This window comes from Apis cerana, linkage group LG5 (assembly GCF_029169275.1).
Source record: "Apis cerana isolate GH-2021 linkage group LG5, AcerK_1.0, whole genome shotgun sequence".
In the NCBI taxonomy this organism is placed as follows: Eukaryota; Metazoa; Arthropoda; class Insecta; order Hymenoptera; family Apidae; genus Apis; species Apis cerana.
Window position 1 is genome coordinate 12,906,318 of NC_083856.1, and position 20,343 is coordinate 12,926,660.

A 20,343-nucleotide genomic window follows, 5' to 3' on the forward strand; every position below is an offset into this window, starting at 1 on the left:
ATATAGCATTTCAAATTCTACAAAGATATTTCGAAAAAACAATAAGGATATCGATATTTACAATGTAATATTTATAGACATCGCTTTTGTTAAGGAATGAAAAAAAAAATTTTCTTTTGCCGTAAAAATTATTCTTTTGTTCTTTTAATTCATAAACACATTTGTATGATTAATAAAATAAAAATATCTTTTAATATTTTATTTTTACAAATTTGTTTTAATTTAATAATTATTAAAATAATTATTAAGCATAAATTGTCATAACGGTAAGAAATCAATTTCCGATGGCAGCACAATCGATACACGCAGTTGACCGTTTGGCTACTTCATTTCAGTTTAGCTTGAACAGTCGCGCGTAAATTATGTTTTCATTTTTTTTTTCATTTGTTCTCATTTTATTCTTTTTAATAATTCTTAATTTTTTTTGAAAATTTTGATATTATATATTAATATTATTCTTAATATTTTATATTATATAATATTATTAAATATTATTCTTAATATTTTTAATTCTAATTCTTCCTCTTTTTAATTTTATTTTAATTCGTAACATTATGTTCAAACTAGACTATTGTGTAATTGTTTCGTTTCATATATTAATATTTTTCAGGTCTTCCGCGTCTTCCGTGTGTTTCATTTTTTTTTGCAGATTGATTTCATTGTAATCCCGTAAGTCCCTTTTTCCTTATTTTCTTCTATTTGTCTGTAAGATAAGAATTATATATTTCATGAAAGTAAAATTAAATGGAAATGGTTGCCATTGTTCTTTTGACATAGTCAATTTGAACATTTTCGCATTTTTTTCTGAAATTTTATAATCAAGAAAATATAATTTGTGCTACGTTTGGGAATAATTTGATTTTTTTGGATTAAAATATGTCCATATTGTGTATCTCCATTACAAGACCCATTTTATGAGACACGGTGATTTGATGGGTTTATATTCTATCGTTCCTTAAGTGCCTTTTTCTAATAAAATTGGTAAACCATTAGGATTCTTTTGCGATTGTTGATGTGAACAGAAGCAAAAGAAACATAGTTTTTTTGCATCGCAAAGAAATGCAGTTTCCAAGCTTTGTTTTGTCTGTAATATTCGCAATGTATAAATGGAATAGTAACGCATTTAATGTTTATATTCTATTTTGTTTTATCTTTCTCTATAATCGTGATAACGGGAGTAGAGGAATTCCAACTATCCTCGTGACGACGTATCGGACGAGACGAGCAATGTAATCAAATCAGCGTAATTTCCAATATAATTTAAATAATATCGTTTCGTCATTCGTAGGCTCTTCTTTTATTAAGGAGTATGCCATTAAGTAATACATAAATTAAACAATTGCGTAGTTTAAAAATCCTATCTATCAAAAATCTTCATTTTTCTTTAGGGCTTAGCTTAGTTATAAGTTTAGCTAGGGATTGATAATTTAGATTAAAAAGATGATAGGCGATGATTAGCACGTCTACCTTTTTTTCGGATAGATCTATTTTTTTATATGTATACCGTCTATTCTAATTGGAATGAACGGTTAATATACTGTGATGATGTTTATCACAATTTAGAGTTTGCAAAGGAAGGGTGGATGGGTCACTATTTGCAGCAACCTCCTCGTGGTGTGACTTGGGAAATTTGTATTACTATATATGTAAGTAAAACAAATTTGCTAATGGCTGCAATAATGATTAAAATTTTGTATAAAAGAAATAATAATATTAAGAATAAAACTTATTAATATAAATATATTTTGTGTATTTTTATTTTCAAATTATTATCTTTTCATAATAATATATATATATGTATATATATTATGAAATGTATAATCTAAATATATGTAAGAAAATTATGTAATCTGTATATATGTAATCTGTATGTAAGAAAATGCATAGTAAATATAATGTGTCAGAAATAAATAGCATTTCTTTTCAATTCAAATATCAATATAAATTTTAATATTATAAATGATACATGATAATTGAGAATGTTTCAGATTATTGTTTATATACTTTTTAAATTGTTTTAAATTTTTATAATCAAAGAATATAAAAATATTAAAATTCGTACTTTCAGTCCAAAAAAGATATGATATTTTAATACAATGTTTTTTAATTCATGAATACATTAAATATTAGTATATTTCTATAATAAATAAAACAGAATAAAATTGATTATCAGTCTTAGAAATGTTTTTTGAATATTTTTAAAAACACAATTTTTGTAAATGAAATAACTAAAATATCAATGCCATATTACATTTGAATATCCATAATTCTGATTTGTTATTAACATAATAGAATATAAGATATACAATGAGATATATACATACAATGAGATACTTGAAGTTATAGATAAAAAATTATATGAGAAAAATAAAAAACATTTTCTGCTACTTCAAAAATATTATTTGGAAAATTCATTAATTAATTTTCTATTCAAAATTTGTGCACTTTTAAAGTTGCATTTTACAGCCAGAGTTTTAGAAACATTTCTCGTATCAATTTTTTTTTATTATTTTTATTATATATTTATTAACAAACAATAATTTATAATACATCGAAGACATAGAAAATTAATATTCGTTTTCGTTTTCTGTCTTTTTTTATATCTTTAAACTTACATTTTATAGATAGAAAATTTCATATAAATTTTTTATTTCAATTTTAATGTGAAATTTTTTTCCATTAATTATTTATTATAAAATTGAAAAAAATATACCAAAATCGCTATATCAAAAATTAATCAATTATTTAAAATTTTCTAATAAAAATTTTTGCTTGCATCTTAAAGAGACTTTTAGACAAGTTTCTCGTATCAATTTTAATGTGAATTTTTATTTATTTATTTATTTTATTATCGATTAATTCTTCATATCAATAATATATAATAAATTTTTTACTAATTTTTCATTATTATAAAATTTATTTCTAAATATGATTATATACATTTGAAATGTTAATTCTTTTCTTCCTTTTATATATTTGATTTATAATTTTATTATAATTTAAATGAATAAATTGATTTTTATTATTGAATTATGCAATTATTGAATTAAAGATTTAATAAAGACATTTTTTAATAATTATTAATAAATAATTAATGAAAAAACTTTACTTTAAAATATTTGATACGAGAAATTTACTTAAAGATCTAACTCTGCTTCAAAATGCAAGCTTAAAAATACAGAAATTTTAATTAGAAAATGAATAATTAATTAATTTTTTATATAATATTTGGTATATTAGAAATTATTAATCAATAATAAATAATTAATTAGAAACAATTTCACATTAAAAATACAAAAAACTTATTTAAAGTTCTATTTACAAAATGCAAAAGTTTTGAATAAAAAGAAAATAATTAATGAATTTTCTAAATAGTGCCCTCAAAATTGATGAAAAACTACTGACTATTCTTTTTTTGCAATTTTATTATTACTTGTTTGAATACTTTCTTGCATATTCTACCGTGCTAATAATAAGTCAAAGTTTTGTCAAATATTCAAATACCAGATGGCGCTGATTTGAGAATCTTTTGGTTGTTGTCTCACTTCGCTCAGCGTGCTATCATTATCGCATGTCGCATGTTAGTTTTACTACAATTCGCGTGCCTAAGGTGAGCAGTTCTTATATTCAAAAGAAAGTATGATAGAATATACTTAATGAATTATTTTAAATAAAGTAGTAAAGTTAATACAATTTTGTATTTTATTTGTTTTACATTTTTTGTTATTAAATTAATGAAATGAATGCAAGAATCATTTTCTTGTAGAGATTGAAATGGTTTGTCTTATTTTATGATTAAATATTTTGATATAATAATTTTATATATAATAAAATATTACTTATAATAATATTTTCCTTTATATATCTCTTTGAGATATGATATAATGAAATATAATTATGATATAATTAGATGTGATATAATTAGTTAATTCTTGGAAAATGACACATTTAACTATAAATTATAATTATATTATAATGACATCAATAATTAAAAATTAATTAGTTATAATATTTAAATAATTTCAATTTTAATATTAGTAATATATATAAATGATTATTATTATTATTATTTAATTTATAAACTCTTTGTAAGTTTCATATTACTGTGCCATAAATATAATTTAAAATTAATAGAAAATAACTATTAATTTATTTTGTAAAAATTTAATATTTATTATTATTTATTATTATAATATTATCATGTGAAATGTTTAAAAATTTATATTAAAAATATTATTTCTTATTTATTAGTTTTTTAATAAAATAATATTTTAAAAAGTTATTTATAATATGCATTTTTATTATAATAAAAATCTTATATTATTTGTTATATTTATTTTATATATTTTTATTATTTTAAAGAACGGAGTAAAAATGGTAGCTGGTCCTACAGAGCATGGTATTCAAGCCGATGTAATATTTGTAATTGAAGGAACAGCTGTTAATGGAGCATATCTTAATGATTTAAAAACTAATTATCTTACTCCCACACTTGAGTAAGTTTCTATTTTTCATATTAAATTATATTAAATATTTTTGATTTGTTTTAATGTTTATTAATTTAAAATATTATATCATATAGATATTTTAGTCAAGGTGGTATTGAAGATAGAGAATATGTTTCTGAGGTAAAATAATATTATCTTTTACTTTTTAATCTATTTTATTATTTTAGAGTATTTTTTATTTTAATATTTTAATATTTTTAATATTATATATATATATTTTTCATATCCTTTATCTAATAATAAAATATTTTTTAGCAAAATAGTACAACATTATATGGAATAGTAGTATATCATGCTGCTGATTGTTTGCCAGCACCATGTACAGAAACTTTTGGACCATATGCAAATCCTCATAAACTATTACTTGTTTTAGAAAAATTAGAGTAAGCAAAATTTTTTAGAAAGCAGATTTTTTTTTAATCTTTTTGATAAAAATTAGTAATATTTTTATTTAAATAGAATGGTTGGAGGAAAAGGTGAATGTTTTGCAAATATTGGAGAAGGTCTTGCAACTGGATTACAATGTTTTGAAGACTTACAATTACGACGTGAACCAAATACAGCACCACAAAAACATTGTATTTTAATTTGCAATTCTCCTCCATATCAAACGGTTATACAAGAATCATATAAATTTGCTGGGCATACTATAGAACAATTAGCCACACTTTATCAAGAGGTATACTGTAATTAATAATAATCATAAATTAAATATAAATAAAAATCTTTTTTTTTTCAGAGAAATATTAATCTTTCAATATTATCGCCACGAAAAATACCTGCATTATTTAAATTATTTGAAAAAGCTGGAGGAGATTTACAATCATCTCAAACTAAAAATTATGCTAAAGATCCGCGACATTTGGTTTTATTACGTAATTATAATTTAAAAGAAAGACCTGTTAGTCCTACAATCGGTGGGGCTGTTCATAATACATCAGGCACTGCTGCACAAATTCCATTAAGTCCATTACAAAGTAACGATAGTCCGAATACAAATCAAGTTCAACAGAGTATTACACAACCAACTCAATCTCAAGGTCCTCCATTTAGAAATCCAACTCCTCAAAATATTAGTTCAGTTCATCAAACAGTAGTACCAATGGCAACTGCAATGAACGCTGGACGGCCTCCTTATAATCCTCAGATATCTGCTCCACCGACTTATCATCCTACAAATGTAACAGCAAGGACAAGTCATCCTAGATGGAGACAGCACTTTGTACCACCAGGTACTACAGGCCCAACAAATACACAAAGTAGTGCTTTAATAGCGCAATTGAATCAACCTCCACCTTCAATCGGACTTAATGTAACTCCCTTTGGAAGAATGGATGGTAAGATTAATGTTTTATAATATTAGTAGTAATTACTTTTAATAAAAAAATTAATATGTTATATATTTATGTATATTTTACATCTTCAGTGACTAATATCAATGTCATGGCTGCTAATGCGCAACAACAACAACAACAACAACAGCAGCAGCAGCAACAATTAACTCAACAACAACAATTAAGATTAACTCAACTACAGCAATTGCAACAGCAGCAACAACAACAACAGCAGCAGCAGCAGCAGCAACAAAATGTCCAACAACAAGCTTCAATGTCAATAACAGCTCAACAAACCCATGGACAAGCTGGACAGCTAACAGTATCCTGTGTAAGTCAATCAGTGCCCACTCAAGTGCCACAAACAGTTACTGCTTCTCAAACTCAGGCATCTGTATCTTCAGTAACTCAACAGCAGCAAGTAACTCATCCTCAAAACCAAGTAATTCTCAAATTTATATTATCTAAAATAAGAAATCCAAAATATATTATATTGAGTTTACAATAAAGAAATATAAATCATAATATTCATTATATATTGATCATATTAATATAATTCTTGAAGGGTACTGCTGGCACAGTAGGACCAGGGCCACAAATTAGCACACCACGTGAAAGACATACTATATGGCAAGGTATTATTGAATGGGTTGAAAAAGCTAAAACAACTGCAGATGCACAAAAACAAACTAGACATCTTCCATGCCAAGTTTCCGCGAATTCCAAGGACGGAGATCCAGAATTGTAAGTTTTTATGAATATTATATAATCATGAACTATTATAAATTTAATATATTATAGGAAAGCTGATACATGGCCACAAAAATTAATTATGCAGTTAATGCCTAAACAATTGATAGGAAATATTGGTGGATCTTATTTAAAAAACTCTAAATCCGTTCTGTTTCATCCAACACCTTGTGAAGCATTGGAATCCTTGACAAAAGTCATGAATTCTGGATTTGTTAGTATATTGCATTATATATAATAATATAATAAAATGAACTTCTTTTTTTGTATTTTATTTATAAAATAAATAAAATATTTTAGGCGGGTTGTGTCCATTTTACTTTTTTGCAAGCAACAACAGCTTGCGACATAAAAATACTTATCCTTCTTTATACAGCAGAAAGAAGAACATATCTGGGATTCATTCCAAATGATCAGACAGGTTTTGTAGATCGTCTCCGTAAAGTAATTCAACAACAAAAAACATCGCATGCTTCTATGAGACAAGGACAAGTAAATAAAAATTTATATTTTAACATAATTATTATATTATTTTAAATATTTTTAAATATATTTAATTAATATCTACATTTAATAGGCTGGAGCTGCTCAAGGAAATGCAATAGCTGGTCCAATGCCTTCTACAGGTACATCACAAGGAGGTATTCTTATGTCTCAAACAAATACTATGGCTATGGGAGGAGGACAAATAACTCAGAATGTAGTTTCTACAAATGCTCCACAACAAACATTAAGTTCATCTGCTGGTCCCCAAAATCAATTAAATATGCAGGTAAAAACTTATCTCGATTATATGATGAAATAAAATAATTACTTAATTTAAAATAATTACTTTTATATCAATAACAAGTAAAGAAATATTTAACAATTAGAAATATTATCTATAAAATATACATAAATATAAATTATTAAATAATAAATTATGAAAATAAAAAAAAATAATTCGTTTTATTGATGCGGTGATAGAGTGGTGGTATTACTGGTCCCCAAGTGGCTCCAGCCTCTGGTACGATGATAGGACAACAAAGACCACCATTTGATGACATAGAAATAGCTAGGCATCAAAATTTATTAAAAATTCAACAACTACGGCAAACGTTAGAAGCTGCGCAGCAACAGGAGGCGCAATATAAATCACAACTGGAAATAAATGTAAGCCAATAAATATAACACAAAAATACGGAAGAAAAAAAAAACACATACTAAAATAAATTTCACAGAATTCATATAATATAATTAACTTTATAGATTCAACAGAATCTAGAAGTAGCACAGCAACAGGAAATGCAATATAAACAACAGTTGGAGGTGAACTGTTTTTTAGAAGTTATCATAAATTCTGTTGTATAACTTCGTGCAGAAGAAGAAACGAAACAAATAAAAAAAATTTGTTACAGGCTCAGCAAGCCCAAAGAGCACTAAATCCTGCTGGTATGACGAATCAACAAGCAAATGCTCCAAGATTGATGAGGCCTGTTTCGAATATTGGTCTTAGACATTTATTACAACAAGTATGAATTTATTATATGTTTATCATATAAATATTTAAATTACGTAATAATTATATTAAAGTTGAATTATATCTTAAATGAAAAATGTTTTAATTTTATAGCCACAGCCGCCATATAGACAAGTAATTGGATTACAGCAACAAATGGTTGGTCCTAGAGGTCAGATGACAACAAGACCTATGGCTCCTGGTAATCCACAAAATCAACAATTTGAGGATGTTCCTAATTATGACGTCTTTGGATAAATAATTTAAATAATTATTTTAAATATTATATTGTAAATATTATATTAAAATGATTTTTTAAGTATAAAAAAATTTTACAATATTTATGTATATCTAAATTAAAAACTTAAAACAAGTATATTCATTTTTATAAAAAAAAATATTAAATAAATTAGAATAAATAAAATATATTAAATTGTTTATCATTTCTAAATTTGCTTTGTAAAAATTTGTTATAAGAATTTTTGTAAAAAATTATTAACAGATAAAAAAACACGTGGAGAAAGGCGAGGTTATGCATCATTCATTAATACATCATGTATGTGAAAAAACATTTGTATGAGGAAATATAAAAAGATAATAAAGATACATTGTACGTAAAAATATATAATATATTAATAATAAATAATTTTATTTTCAATTATATTTTAACAATATAATTTTTAATTAATAAAATTTAATTTTATATTGATATTTTAAAATATTAAAATTCTATAATCAAATTATGTTCATATGTTTCTATTTTTTTACGTGAAGCTTTTTTTTTTCAAAAATATTTTATTTTTGTTTATAACACAATAACAACAATAATAAATTATGACGTAAAACATATTGATAATTATAAATATTTGTTTTTATTTTTTTTCTTATTTAATTTTAAAAATATAAAACTTTCTTAAATAATTTTGTAGTAAATATTAAAATAATTTGAAAATATAATTAAATATCTAATTTCAATAAAGACAGAATACATACTATTGAGTAAGATGTCTTTTTGACCTCAACTCATATTTTCTAATTGTTATCATGATACAAACATTCTATTTTGCAATTACTTTATTGATAAATTAAGATAACTCAATATTTTACTTATTAGTTTCACTAGGGAATCTTAATAAATATAATTATCAACTTAAATCATTTCAATCTATTATTATATTTATTCTTTAATTATTTGATTGTATTTTTTATTTCTTTTGTGTAGTTTATTATCCTGTGATATTTAATTTTTAAATTATGGATATTATAAGATTTTACAAAATACCTGGTCTTAAATCAGGCCAACTTAAAAGTAAATTCAATGATATTATTCAAATAACAAATCAAATTATTAGTCTAAAAACTGAATTTTGTTACTATGTTGAAATTAAGGAACATTTAACTGAAGAAGAACTAAAAATATTAAAATGGATTTTAAATTCTCCTTTAGAATCACATAATTTAAAGAGTTCCAGTACATTTAATGAAAAATTAAACAATTGTCTTATTATTGAAATTGGTCCAAGGTAAGTTAAATTGATTAGTAATAGTTTAATTATATTATTTAAAATAAAAATTATTATATTATTACAGATTAAATTTTTCTACAGCATTCTCTAGCAATGCTGTATCAATTTGTAAATCTGTAAATTTAAACAAAATAACAAGAATTGAAGTAACAACTAGATATTATATTAAACATAATGGAATAATTGATAAGAAAATTGAAGATTCTGTATGTAAATAACCATAATTTTGCATTAATTTTATTTAATATAAATATTTTTTACATTTATTTTTTTAGATAGCAAATGTATTGCATGATAAAATGACTGAATATAAATATATGAAACCAATAAAAACATTTGATCATGGATTTCGACCAGAAAATTGGTTCGAAGTTGATGTTTTAAAAGAAGGAAGAATAGCATTAGAAAAAGTAAATTCAAAATTAGGTACATATTCAAAATAAAGTATGAAATATACAAGAATATAAAATTGTTACTATCTATATTAATGTTATTCTTATATTATTTTTTAAACATTTTCTTTAGGTTTAGCATTTGATAATTGGGATTTAGATTTTTACACAGATTTATTTCTTAATAAGTTGAAGCGCAATCCAACTAGTGTTGAATGCTTTGATTTAGCACAATCAAATAGTGAACATAGTAGACATTGGTTCTTTAAAGGTAAAATAATTATTGATGGTGAAGAAATGAAAGAATCTTTAATCGATATGATCATAAGAACACAAAAATATTCCAATACAAACAATACAATTAAGTTTAGTGATAATAGTAGTGCAATTAAGGGATATCAAATAAAAGTTCTACGACCAAATAAGACTTACACATGCAGTCCTTTTCATTTAGAAAATGTAGATCAGGATTTGATATTCACAGCAGAGACTCACAATTTTCCAACAGGAGTTGCTCCATTTAGGTAAAAATTTAAAAATTTCTTAGAAACTATTTTAATATACTTATAAATATTGCAATTACAGTGGGGCTGCAACTGGAACTGGAGGAAGATTGAGAGATATTCAAGGAATTGGTAGAGGAGGATATTACATTGCAGGAACAGTTGGTTATTCTGTTGGTAATTTGCACATTCCAGGTTTGTATTTTTATATATTTCATTCAAACTATAAAATTAGAAAAATAATGTTTTTAAATAAAATAATGTATTTAATTATTAATTTTTTTTTAGAATACAATTTACCATGGGAAGAAGAAAACATACCATATCCCAATAATATGGCTTCTCCATTAGAAATTCTAATTCAAGCTAGCAATGGAGCATCTGATTATGGCAATAAATTTGGAGAACCTATCATATGTGGCTTTACTCGTTCATTTGGTATGATAGATGAAGTTGGTGTACGACGCGAATGGATTAAACCTATAATGTTTAGCGGGGGATTAGGTACAATGGATGCAAATATGTCTCAAAAAATTTTACCACAAAAGGGTAAGTAAAAATTACTACTTAAATGATAATATAAAATATTAAAATTTATTATATATCAGGTATGGAAGTCATTAAAATTGGTGGTCCTGTTTATAGAATTGGTGTAGGAGGTGGTTCAGCTAGTTCAATTGAGGTAAATTTATATTTCAAAGAATAATTAATGTCTTGTTAATAATTAAAGATTAAAAATTAAGAATTGTTAGGTACAAGGTGATAATAAAATGGAATTAGATTTCGGAGCCGTACAAAGAGGTGATCCTGAAATGGAACAAAAATTGAATAGAGTTGTTCGTGCTTGCATTGAAATGGGAGAAAAGAACCCAATACTTAGTATACATGACCAAGGAGCTGGAGGAAATGGTATAGAAACTTTTAAAAAGTTATATTACAATTATATATAATAGTATTATATCAAATTATTAATTGTTATTTAAAAATAATAGGCAATGTTTTAAAAGAATTAGTAGAACCCGAGGGTGCAGTGATCTTTGCAAAGAAATTTGAATTAGGTGATCCAAGCATTAGTATTTTAGAATTATGGGGCGCTGAATATCAAGAAAATGATGCTATACTTTGTAAATCAGAAAATAGTAACTTACTTAAAGAAATAGCAATGCGAGAAAAATGTCCTATTAATTTTGTAGGCATTGTTACAGGAAATGGTAAAATTATTCTTTCAGAAGAAAATGATTATGATTCTTCGAAATATTTAAATGAAAATTATGAATACAAAACAAGACATCCAGTTGATTTAGATTTAGAATTAGTATTAGGAAAAATGCCCCAAAAGGTAAACAAAAAATTTAACAAAATTAAGTTTAATAAGATTAATAATTATATCAATAAATAGTTAATAATTTATAATAATAATAATTTATTAATATTTTTATAGACTTTTAATCTTTTGAGACAAATAACCCAATTATCTACTATTAAAATACCAAAAAATTTAACTGTACAAGCTGCTTTAGAAAGAGTTTTACGGTTGCCTTCGGTAGCAAGTAAACGGTATTTAACTAATAAAGTTGATCGTTCTGTTACTGGATTAATTGCACAACAACAGTGTGTTGGTCCTCTACATACTCCTCTTGCTAATGTTGCTGTAACAGCAATTTCTCATTTCTCAACTGTAAATAAAAAATAAATAAATAAAAGAAAATAGAATTAATTATTATAAAGAAATAAAATAAATGAAATATTATAGGTTGGTATAGCAACTTCTATTGGAGAACAACCAATAAAAGGTCTCATAAATTCAGCTGCTGGAGCTCGCATGACTGTAGCAGAAGCATTGACTAATTTAGTCTTTGCACGTATTTCAAATATACAGGTATTAATTTATTATATAATTTAATTTTTGCATATATTTTAAATGTATAAATATATTAATTTATATTTATTAATAATAAATTATAAAATATTAAATTAATTATTAATAAATTAATATTTTATATATTTAGGATATTAAATGTAGTGGAAATTGGATGTGGGCTGCAAAATTGCCAGGAGAAGGTGCTGCTTTGTATGATGCATGTTCTGCTATGTGTTCAATTATGAATGAATTAGGAATAGCAGTTGATGGAGGAAAAGATTCTCTTAGTATGGCTGCGCGAATTGGAAAAGATATCGTTAAAGCACCAGGCACACTTGTAGTTTCTTGTTATGCTCCTTGTCCTAATATCCAACAAGTGAGATAAAAATATTTTTGAAGTATTTTTACTTTGAAAATTTATTTTTACATTCAATTATTGATATAATATATTATTTTCTATTATATTTTTATTATAGGTAATAACGCCTGATTTAAAAGCACCTGCAATTGGTAAAAATGGTTACATATTATTTGTAGATTTATCAAATGGAAAAAGTCGAATTGGTGGTACTGCTTTGGCTCAAGTTTATAAATCTCTTGGAAATGAAGTTCCGGATGTACAACAAATTGATATATTAAAAAATGCTTTTAAAGCTATTCAACTTTTAATTGCAGGTAATTAATAGTCAAAATATAATTTAAAGAAAATTAATAATGTTTGAAATTCTTTTTGTTAGAGGAAAAAATATTGGCAGGACATGACATTAGCGATGGTGGACTTATTACTTGTCTTCTTGAAATGTGTTTTGCTGGTATATCTGGAATAAATGTGAATATTTTACACAAAACAGGATCTCCCATTGAAATTTTATTTACTGAAGAAATAGGATGGATATTAGAAATTGATCAAATAAATCACAATTACATTTTGAATGTATTCAAACAGTTCAATGTTCCTGTATATCTAATTGGACAATCAGAAGGATTTGGATTATCATCAAAAGTATGTATTATATATATATATATAAATTATTTATATCAAATTTTATTATATTTTATTCTTAGATAAAAGTTCAAGTACAAGAAAAACTTGTTGTGGATTCAACAGTGTTATCATTGATGACTTTATGGGAAGAAACTAGTTATCAATTAGAATGTCGACAAACTAATATTGAATGTGCACTTGAAGAATTCAATGGAATAAAAGATAGAACTGCACCAGCTTATAAATTAACATTTAATCCTGATGTTAGACCTATTGCAATTCATAAAAATTTATCTTGTTAGTAAAAATTTAATGAAATCTAATAATGAAATCTAAAAATATCTTATTTAATTGCACGTACATATTTTATCATTTTTATAGCAAAAATTGCAGTTGTTGTGTTAAGAGAAGAAGGTATAAATGGTGATAGAGAAATGGCAGCATCTTTGATGGAAGCTGGTTTTGAAGTCTGGGATGTAACAATGCAAGACTTCTTACAAAATAAAATCACATTTGATAGATTTAGAGGTATTATATTCCCTGGTGGTTTTAGCTATGCAGGTAAATTAATAAATAGATAAATTATTATTTTACAAAATACAAAAAAATTAAAAATTAAATAAAATAATTTCAGATGTTCTGGGTTCTGCTAAAGGATGGGCTGCCAGTCTTTTATTTAATCCATCTCTTCAAAAACAATTAAAAGTATTTATTTCTCGAAAAGATATATTCAGCTTAGGAGTTTGCAATGGATGTCAATTGATGTCTTTATTAGGATGGATAGGAAACGAAAACAGTACTACTTTAATTATAAAAAGAATGTTTATAAATTATTATAATTAGTATTTTCAATTATTTTTTGTATTTCAGACAATACTAAAGAATTAGATATTTTTCTAAATCATAATATATCAGAAAGATTCGAATGTCGATGGAGTACTATCAAAATTGATAAATCACCATCAATCATGTTAAGTGGAATGGAAAATAGTATCTTAGGTATATGGGTTGCTCATGGTGAAGGAAGATTTACATTCAGAAATGATGAAATTTTACAAAAACTAAAAAAAAATCATTGCTTGGCCATTAAATATACTGATGATTTTGGTAATCCGACTGAAAAATATCCATTTAATCCTAATGGAAGTATAGGTAATATTTCTTATGAACTAATATATAAAAATAAATAATTTATATTATTTCTATTATTCTTATTGTTAATTATAATTTTAGATTTAAAAAGAATTTTTTTTCCAAAAAACAATATATTTTTTATAAATTTATATTGATCACAAATTATTAAAAGTATCTTATAATTTTTTTTATGTACAACTGGATTTTTCGTATTTTTTATTTAAAATTGAGACAAAAAATTTAAAAATTTTATGATTTATTATAGAAGGTATTGCTGGTATTTGCTCAATGGATGGAAGACATTTGGCATTGATGCCACATCCTGAACGATGTTCACAAATATGGCAATGGCCTTGGAAACCTTATGATTGGAAATATACTACTTCGCCATGGCAGCGTATTTTTGATAATGCTTATGCATGGTGTATGACAAAAAACTAATTCTATGATTTTTTATACTTTTCATTATTGCAATTGATATGTAAATGTAAATACAATCATATATTTTTTTAAATAAACTATATAACATTATTTAACAAATCTTAACGTTTACAGATTATAAAATTCTTTATTTCCTATTCTCTTAATAAAGTATGGTAACATTTTTTTTGTCAAATATTACAAAAAAGAAGTTAAATTACAGTTAAAATTGGTTAATAAAAATTAATTTGTATTACTTAAATGAGTTCTGTCTCACTTTAAATAGTTGATTCGACGGTGTATATTGCGAAAATTCATTCGTATTAAAAATATCCTCTAAATGTAAATCGCAGCGTAATATTACAACCCCGGAAGGATTAACTTTAACTTTTATTTTCGTTTGCGGTGTTAAAACACCGTAATTTACATCTTCATATAGATCCTAAAAATATAATTATTTGTTAAAAATAATCTAAAAAAAATGTATTAAATATGTAATTACCTCAACATTATATCCTCCAGGATACTGTAATCCAAGTTCTTTTAACGTAACAGATACATCAGAAGGCGTACCATCTGTTCTTCTGTTCATAAACGCTACAGCATAAGAAAAATAATTCTGATAAACAGGAGTAATTGGTCTCGCCCAAATTTCAATACCTTTGTGCTGAAATTATGACTAGATTTAAATATATTTGATAGTGTCTTGTATTAAAAAAAATGAATTTACTAACTTTATAAATTCGTCGACCCTGAATACCTAAGGGATCTTGATCTACAGCAATAATTTTTCTATTTTGTAAAATAGCTTTGTATTCAGGCCTGATTGTTCGTAGATCAACAGACATTAATAATGGTGCAGCTAAAATTGCCCATAATGCCATTTGTGTTTTGCTTTGTTCATAACTTAATCCAAAATTTCCAATAATCAACATATCAGGATCATTCCAATGGCCGGGACCAGCATTTGGTACAATCACATCTTGATTATTTCCATAATAATCAATAATGGTTTCTAAACTATTCCAAGAATCTTGTATATCGTCAAAATTTCTCCACAAATTACAATGTTCTGTTATAGCAGTGTAATTTGGCTAAAATTTTATAAAATTTAAAATTACAATATATGATGATATATGATGATGTTATATCAATACCAACCTGCATACCAGCATAAATTTGATAAACTGGCCAACTACAAGAATATACCATTGCTCGACCAGTTTGATTTAAATAAAATCCAAATTCAGGATATCCTAGAATTTGTTATAAATTGTAAATATAGAGCATTGAAACATATAATTATTAATTAAATTGTTTTAATTATACCTCTATCCATTTCTGAAGGATGGGAATAACATCCATCTAATTTTACATAATCAACATCCCATGATGCAAATGTATGTGCATCAGTTTCTAAATATCCTAATATTCCAGGATAACCAGCACATGTATAGTTACCAAAATCTTCATAAATTCCAAATTTAAGACCTTTTGAATGAATCTATATAGTGGAAATATATAAAAATAAATTTATAACTTCTGTGATAAGATGAATGATATATTAAAACTCACATAATTAGCAAGACTTTTCATCCCATATGGGAATCTTTGTCTATCTGGCACTAATTGACCATTAACACTTCTATCTTTTTCCAGCCAACAATCATCAATATTGATATATTCATATCCAACTGCAGCATAGCCTTCTGCTACAACAATGTCTGCCATTGTACGAAAGAGTCGATCACTATAAAATATGAAGATATATTAATTATAATTTTAAAATCTTTTCTTCTTAGATTATGATCTATAAATTATTCATTTTCTAAAACATATATTACTCATTATATATTATATGTTACTAATGAAACCTTGGACCTAGAAAATAGATTTACATAATAATTATGATACAACTCTCAGTAAACTTATTAAAAATCTTATAATTTCATATTGATGATTTAATATTTAATATAAAAATGAATATAAAATTATCATATATGATAATTTTTTCTAATTGATATTTTATGAAAAAAATTGCTATTTATTTTTAATTCCATAATTATGGAAAGTGATAATATATTTTAATTTTAATATTTATATATTAATATTATTAAAATTATCATAAAATTATTTATTTTTTATTATTTTTATTCTAATATTTATTTTAATATTTATTTTTATTCTAATATTTTTTTTTTCTAAATATTTCATTACAATGAATGATTAAGTTTTGTATTTTTATAATAATGAATAAAAATATAAGTGATAATAATAAATAATAATAAAAAAATTTATTATTCATTATTAACAGATTTAAGAAAACAATTTTAATATATATGTAATCATTTTGAATAAGTAATTTAAAAATGAAAATGAAAATTAAATTAAGAATTAATTATTAATTATTATTATTAAATAAATACTTATATAATAATTTATAATATTATTAAAATAAATACAATTAATAATTTTAAATATAATCACTAATTTAAAATTTTATAGTATTTCAAGTATGAAAGCATATTATTATATTTATATAAATAATAAATAATATTTTTTTATTCACAAAATTTTTAATATATTTTAAAAACATATATTAAATAATATGAAAATGAATATATCAATAAATCATATACTTTATTCATTTTTAATTTCTTATTTTAATTCTTAAAAAAATGGAAAAATTCTTTAAATTTTTATATTTATAATTTAATAAAATTTTTTAGAACATTTTTACATGAAAATATTATATATTTTTATTTCATTATCATTAAAAATTAAAATTTTTGATATTTATTAAAAAAATATATAAATAATTAACAAAAATACTAATAAAATTTTATTTTATACATTGTTAAAAATTATAATATACTATTAAATATTATATAAAATATATAAAATAATTTCAAATAAAGAACAAATAATGTTCTAATCTTGAACAAATTTTATTATTCTAATTCTTCTAGATAAAATATATCTAAACTTAATGTCAAAATGCATAAAAAGAATTCAAAGAATAATCATTTACCTGATACAATTTTCAGGATCATTTTTGCAGTCTGTATTACACCTGAATCGTTCCCAGGCAAGCCAGCCCATTGGTGGTGTTTTCACGAGACCATTTTCAAGGGCCAATGTCAAATCAGCCACTGACACAATTAAACACCATATCCATATTATCTGCAACATTCTGCAAAAACACGTTTCTTTCTAACTATGAAACTTTTCACCAATTTTTAACCAAACATTAATTATTTTTAATTTTATGATTTTAATAGCATAATTTATGAAAATCTGAGTAAATTAACAAAAAAAAAAACAAACTCCGTCAGAGTTAGTAAGAAATCTGGTCATTAGGAGCAACGCAGAACTTCTATCCACATCCTGCACGGCTGTTGGCAGACTGTGACTGATCTGATATAAGACCTCCAACCGAAGAGTACTTTCACCCAATGCCCCATTTCATTTTTACACACCAATCACTGTCGTTTAATAGTGTGAACACATTGATTTCCTTTCGTATACACAGCGAGTAACTTCACACACTAACGTATAGATTGGTGTTGTGACTATTATAATACAATTATTACATCTAAAGTATTTATTTTATCCTATGAATCTGTTTTGTCTTTGATTATTTTAAACAATGATTATTAAATGTTTTTTGTGGCATATTATAATATAAATAATAATTTAAATATAACATAATATAAATAATAAATATAATAAATAATATAAATATTAATAACATAAATAAATATAAAATCTATATATTTAATCTATAAATTTTCTCCAATTTAAAAATATTTTTTATTTATATTTAATTTTTCAAATTATTGTTATATTGCATCTCAATGATCCATTTCATTTTAATTGAAAAAATTTGAAAAAGTTTTAGCAAGAAAAAAAAGCAGTTTCTATAATAAATCAGTAATTAAATAAATGAATGATTGATAATAAATGAGGTTAATTTTAAATTTTTCAAAAATAGAAATATTTTTTATACGATTTTAAGAATTTTTTATACGATTTTTATACGATTTTAATAATTTAATATTTTAAGTCAATAACTTGAAATTTCAATTATTTAAGATAAATAATGAAAAATTTGTTGTATGAATTCAAATACGAGATGAACAAATGGAATGTGCATTATATAGATTTGAAGATTGTTAATAAAAAAGAAAATGATTTAAAAAAATTATAAAAAATATAGTAAAAAAATATATAAAAAACTTTTTAATTTATTGAAAAATGATAGGTTGAATAATTTCTGACTTATTATTTATTTTTTGAATTATTGTAAAAATTATGTTATTTTTTACTTTTTTTTTTTGAAATATAAAAAAAATATTTAAAATGTTGATTTAATTTGATTTTTGACTTTCATCAATATCTCAGAAAAATTAAGTAAATAAATAATTAATTTTATTAATTAATAAATAATTAATTAATATAAATAAGGCATTTCGATTACTAATTGAAAATCAAAATTGAAAATGAATTCTAATATTTCTTTATCGACTGACGATATAATATTAATATTAGTCTAAAAATAGATTTTTAACAAAATTGTATTATTATACATGTGCCTAAAATAAGATGATAATTTTAAAAAATTTTTAAAAGTTATAATAATTCAACAACAAAAAAAATTGATTAAATAATATTACTCAGATATAAATATTTCAAATCCTTTTTAAATAATTAGTTTTGTAAATAAATTAAAAAATATTTCGAAAGATAATATCTATATATTATTAACTATATTTATTTATATAAATATTTTCGAAATTTTCAATTTTTCATTTGATAAATAGTGTGAGATGTAACAATTTTTATATTTTATATATATATGTATATATATAAATGTTATTAAGTAAGTGACATTTTATTATACAAAATTATAATATTTATTTCACTGTATTTGATTCAATAAACTAATAAAATTTTTTATATTTTTTTTATTATTTTAAAATTTATAATAAATAATTATAGCGTGAATAATAAATAATATTATTAAATTTAATTTAATAAAAAGTTTAATATTAGTTTTAACATTTTTTAATTAATACTTACCTTTTTTAGCAAATTTATGTTTCTGACACAAAACATGTTTCAATACGTCGTGTATCGTTTATATACTGAGAAATGTGTATACACAAGACAAATGAATGATAGTTGTTTCAATATCGCGCAATAGATAACAAATTTTTTCATTTTCTTATTCAATTGTTTGTGATAAGAATAATGGAAATACTATTAAAACTTTTATTTCATTCACATTGTAAATATAGGATTATATGATTAAGTGAAAATAATTTTAATTAATTTTATAAATTATTTTTCTAAATATAAATTAAATATATTCTAATAAATTTCAAATAGAGATTTTCTAAAAATATTTGAAATATTTTGATTGTTTTTAT

The 20,343-nt window shown here is 23.3% G+C and overlaps 3 protein-coding genes and 1 long non-coding RNA gene across 11 annotated transcripts; 2 read left to right on the plus strand and 2 right to left on the minus strand.

The window, feature by feature from the left end:
• The first annotated feature begins 454 nt into the window (after positions 1-454).
• On the plus strand, positions 455-8,518 carry LOC107998813 (mediator of RNA polymerase II transcription subunit 25). 6 transcript variants are annotated; one of them, XM_062075459.1, is made up of 16 exons: positions 455-669; positions 1,564-1,646; positions 4,363-4,496; positions 4,583-4,628; positions 4,764-4,891; positions 4,968-5,187; positions 5,248-5,845; positions 5,935-6,284; positions 6,408-6,586; positions 6,644-6,806; positions 6,893-7,084; positions 7,170-7,364; positions 7,559-7,744; positions 7,841-7,900; positions 7,990-8,103; positions 8,205-8,518. In XM_062075459.1, the coding sequence occupies exons 2-16, from the start codon at positions 1,584-1,586 to the stop codon at positions 8,346-8,348; spliced, it is 2,772 nt and encodes a 923-aa protein (XP_061931443.1). In that variant the 5' UTR covers positions 455-669; positions 1,564-1,583; the 3' UTR covers positions 8,349-8,518. The 6 variants fall into 6 exon arrangements, with proteins under 6 accessions (XP_061931443.1, XP_028522519.2, XP_028522517.2 ...); XM_028666716.2 differs by lacking the exon at positions 455-669 and having other exon boundaries at positions 725-1,646; XM_062075460.1 differs by lacking the exons at positions 455-669; positions 1,564-1,646 and adding an exon at positions 3,497-3,610.
• Positions 5,889-9,293, minus strand: LOC133666149 (uncharacterized). Its single transcript, XR_009829873.1, has 2 exons — positions 9,084-9,293; positions 5,889-6,306 (listed from the first exon to the last, which is right to left on the minus strand). It is a non-coding gene; the product is annotated as an uncharacterized LOC133666149 (long non-coding RNA).
• LOC107998796 (phosphoribosylformylglycinamidine synthase) lies at positions 8,563-15,031 on the plus strand. 2 transcript variants are annotated; one of them, XM_017058250.3, is made up of 20 exons: positions 8,563-8,700; positions 9,313-9,613; positions 9,681-9,822; positions 9,892-10,042; positions 10,142-10,532; positions 10,594-10,706; positions 10,800-11,060; positions 11,120-11,193; positions 11,264-11,420; positions 11,504-11,850; positions 11,953-12,189; positions 12,265-12,390; positions 12,521-12,748; positions 12,849-13,047; positions 13,110-13,375; positions 13,438-13,654; positions 13,739-13,918; positions 13,992-14,153; positions 14,228-14,509; positions 14,757-15,031. In XM_017058250.3, the coding sequence occupies exons 2-20, from the start codon at positions 9,345-9,347 to the stop codon at positions 14,930-14,932; spliced, it is 3,978 nt and encodes a 1,325-aa protein (XP_016913739.2). In that variant the 5' UTR covers positions 8,563-8,700; positions 9,313-9,344; the 3' UTR covers positions 14,933-15,031. The 2 variants fall into 2 exon arrangements, with proteins under 2 accessions (XP_016913739.2, XP_061931437.1); XM_062075453.1 differs by having other exon boundaries at positions 8,596-8,700; positions 9,538-9,613.
• On the minus strand, positions 14,938-20,090 carry LOC107998803 (alpha-N-acetylgalactosaminidase). 2 transcript variants are annotated; one of them, XM_017058274.3, is made up of 8 exons: positions 19,994-20,090; positions 17,943-18,104; positions 16,487-16,661; positions 16,241-16,415; positions 16,073-16,167; positions 15,646-16,005; positions 15,414-15,578; positions 14,938-15,353 (listed from the first exon to the last, which is right to left on the minus strand). In XM_017058274.3, the coding sequence occupies exons 2-8, from the start codon at positions 18,101-18,103 to the stop codon at positions 15,165-15,167; spliced, it is 1,320 nt and encodes a 439-aa protein (XP_016913763.1). In that variant the 5' UTR covers position 18,104; positions 19,994-20,090; the 3' UTR covers positions 14,938-15,164. The 2 variants fall into 2 exon arrangements, with proteins under 2 accessions (XP_016913763.1, XP_016913773.1); XM_017058284.3 differs by lacking the exon at positions 19,994-20,090 and adding an exon at positions 18,239-18,485.
• Between the last annotated feature and the right edge of the window lie 253 nt (positions 20,091-20,343).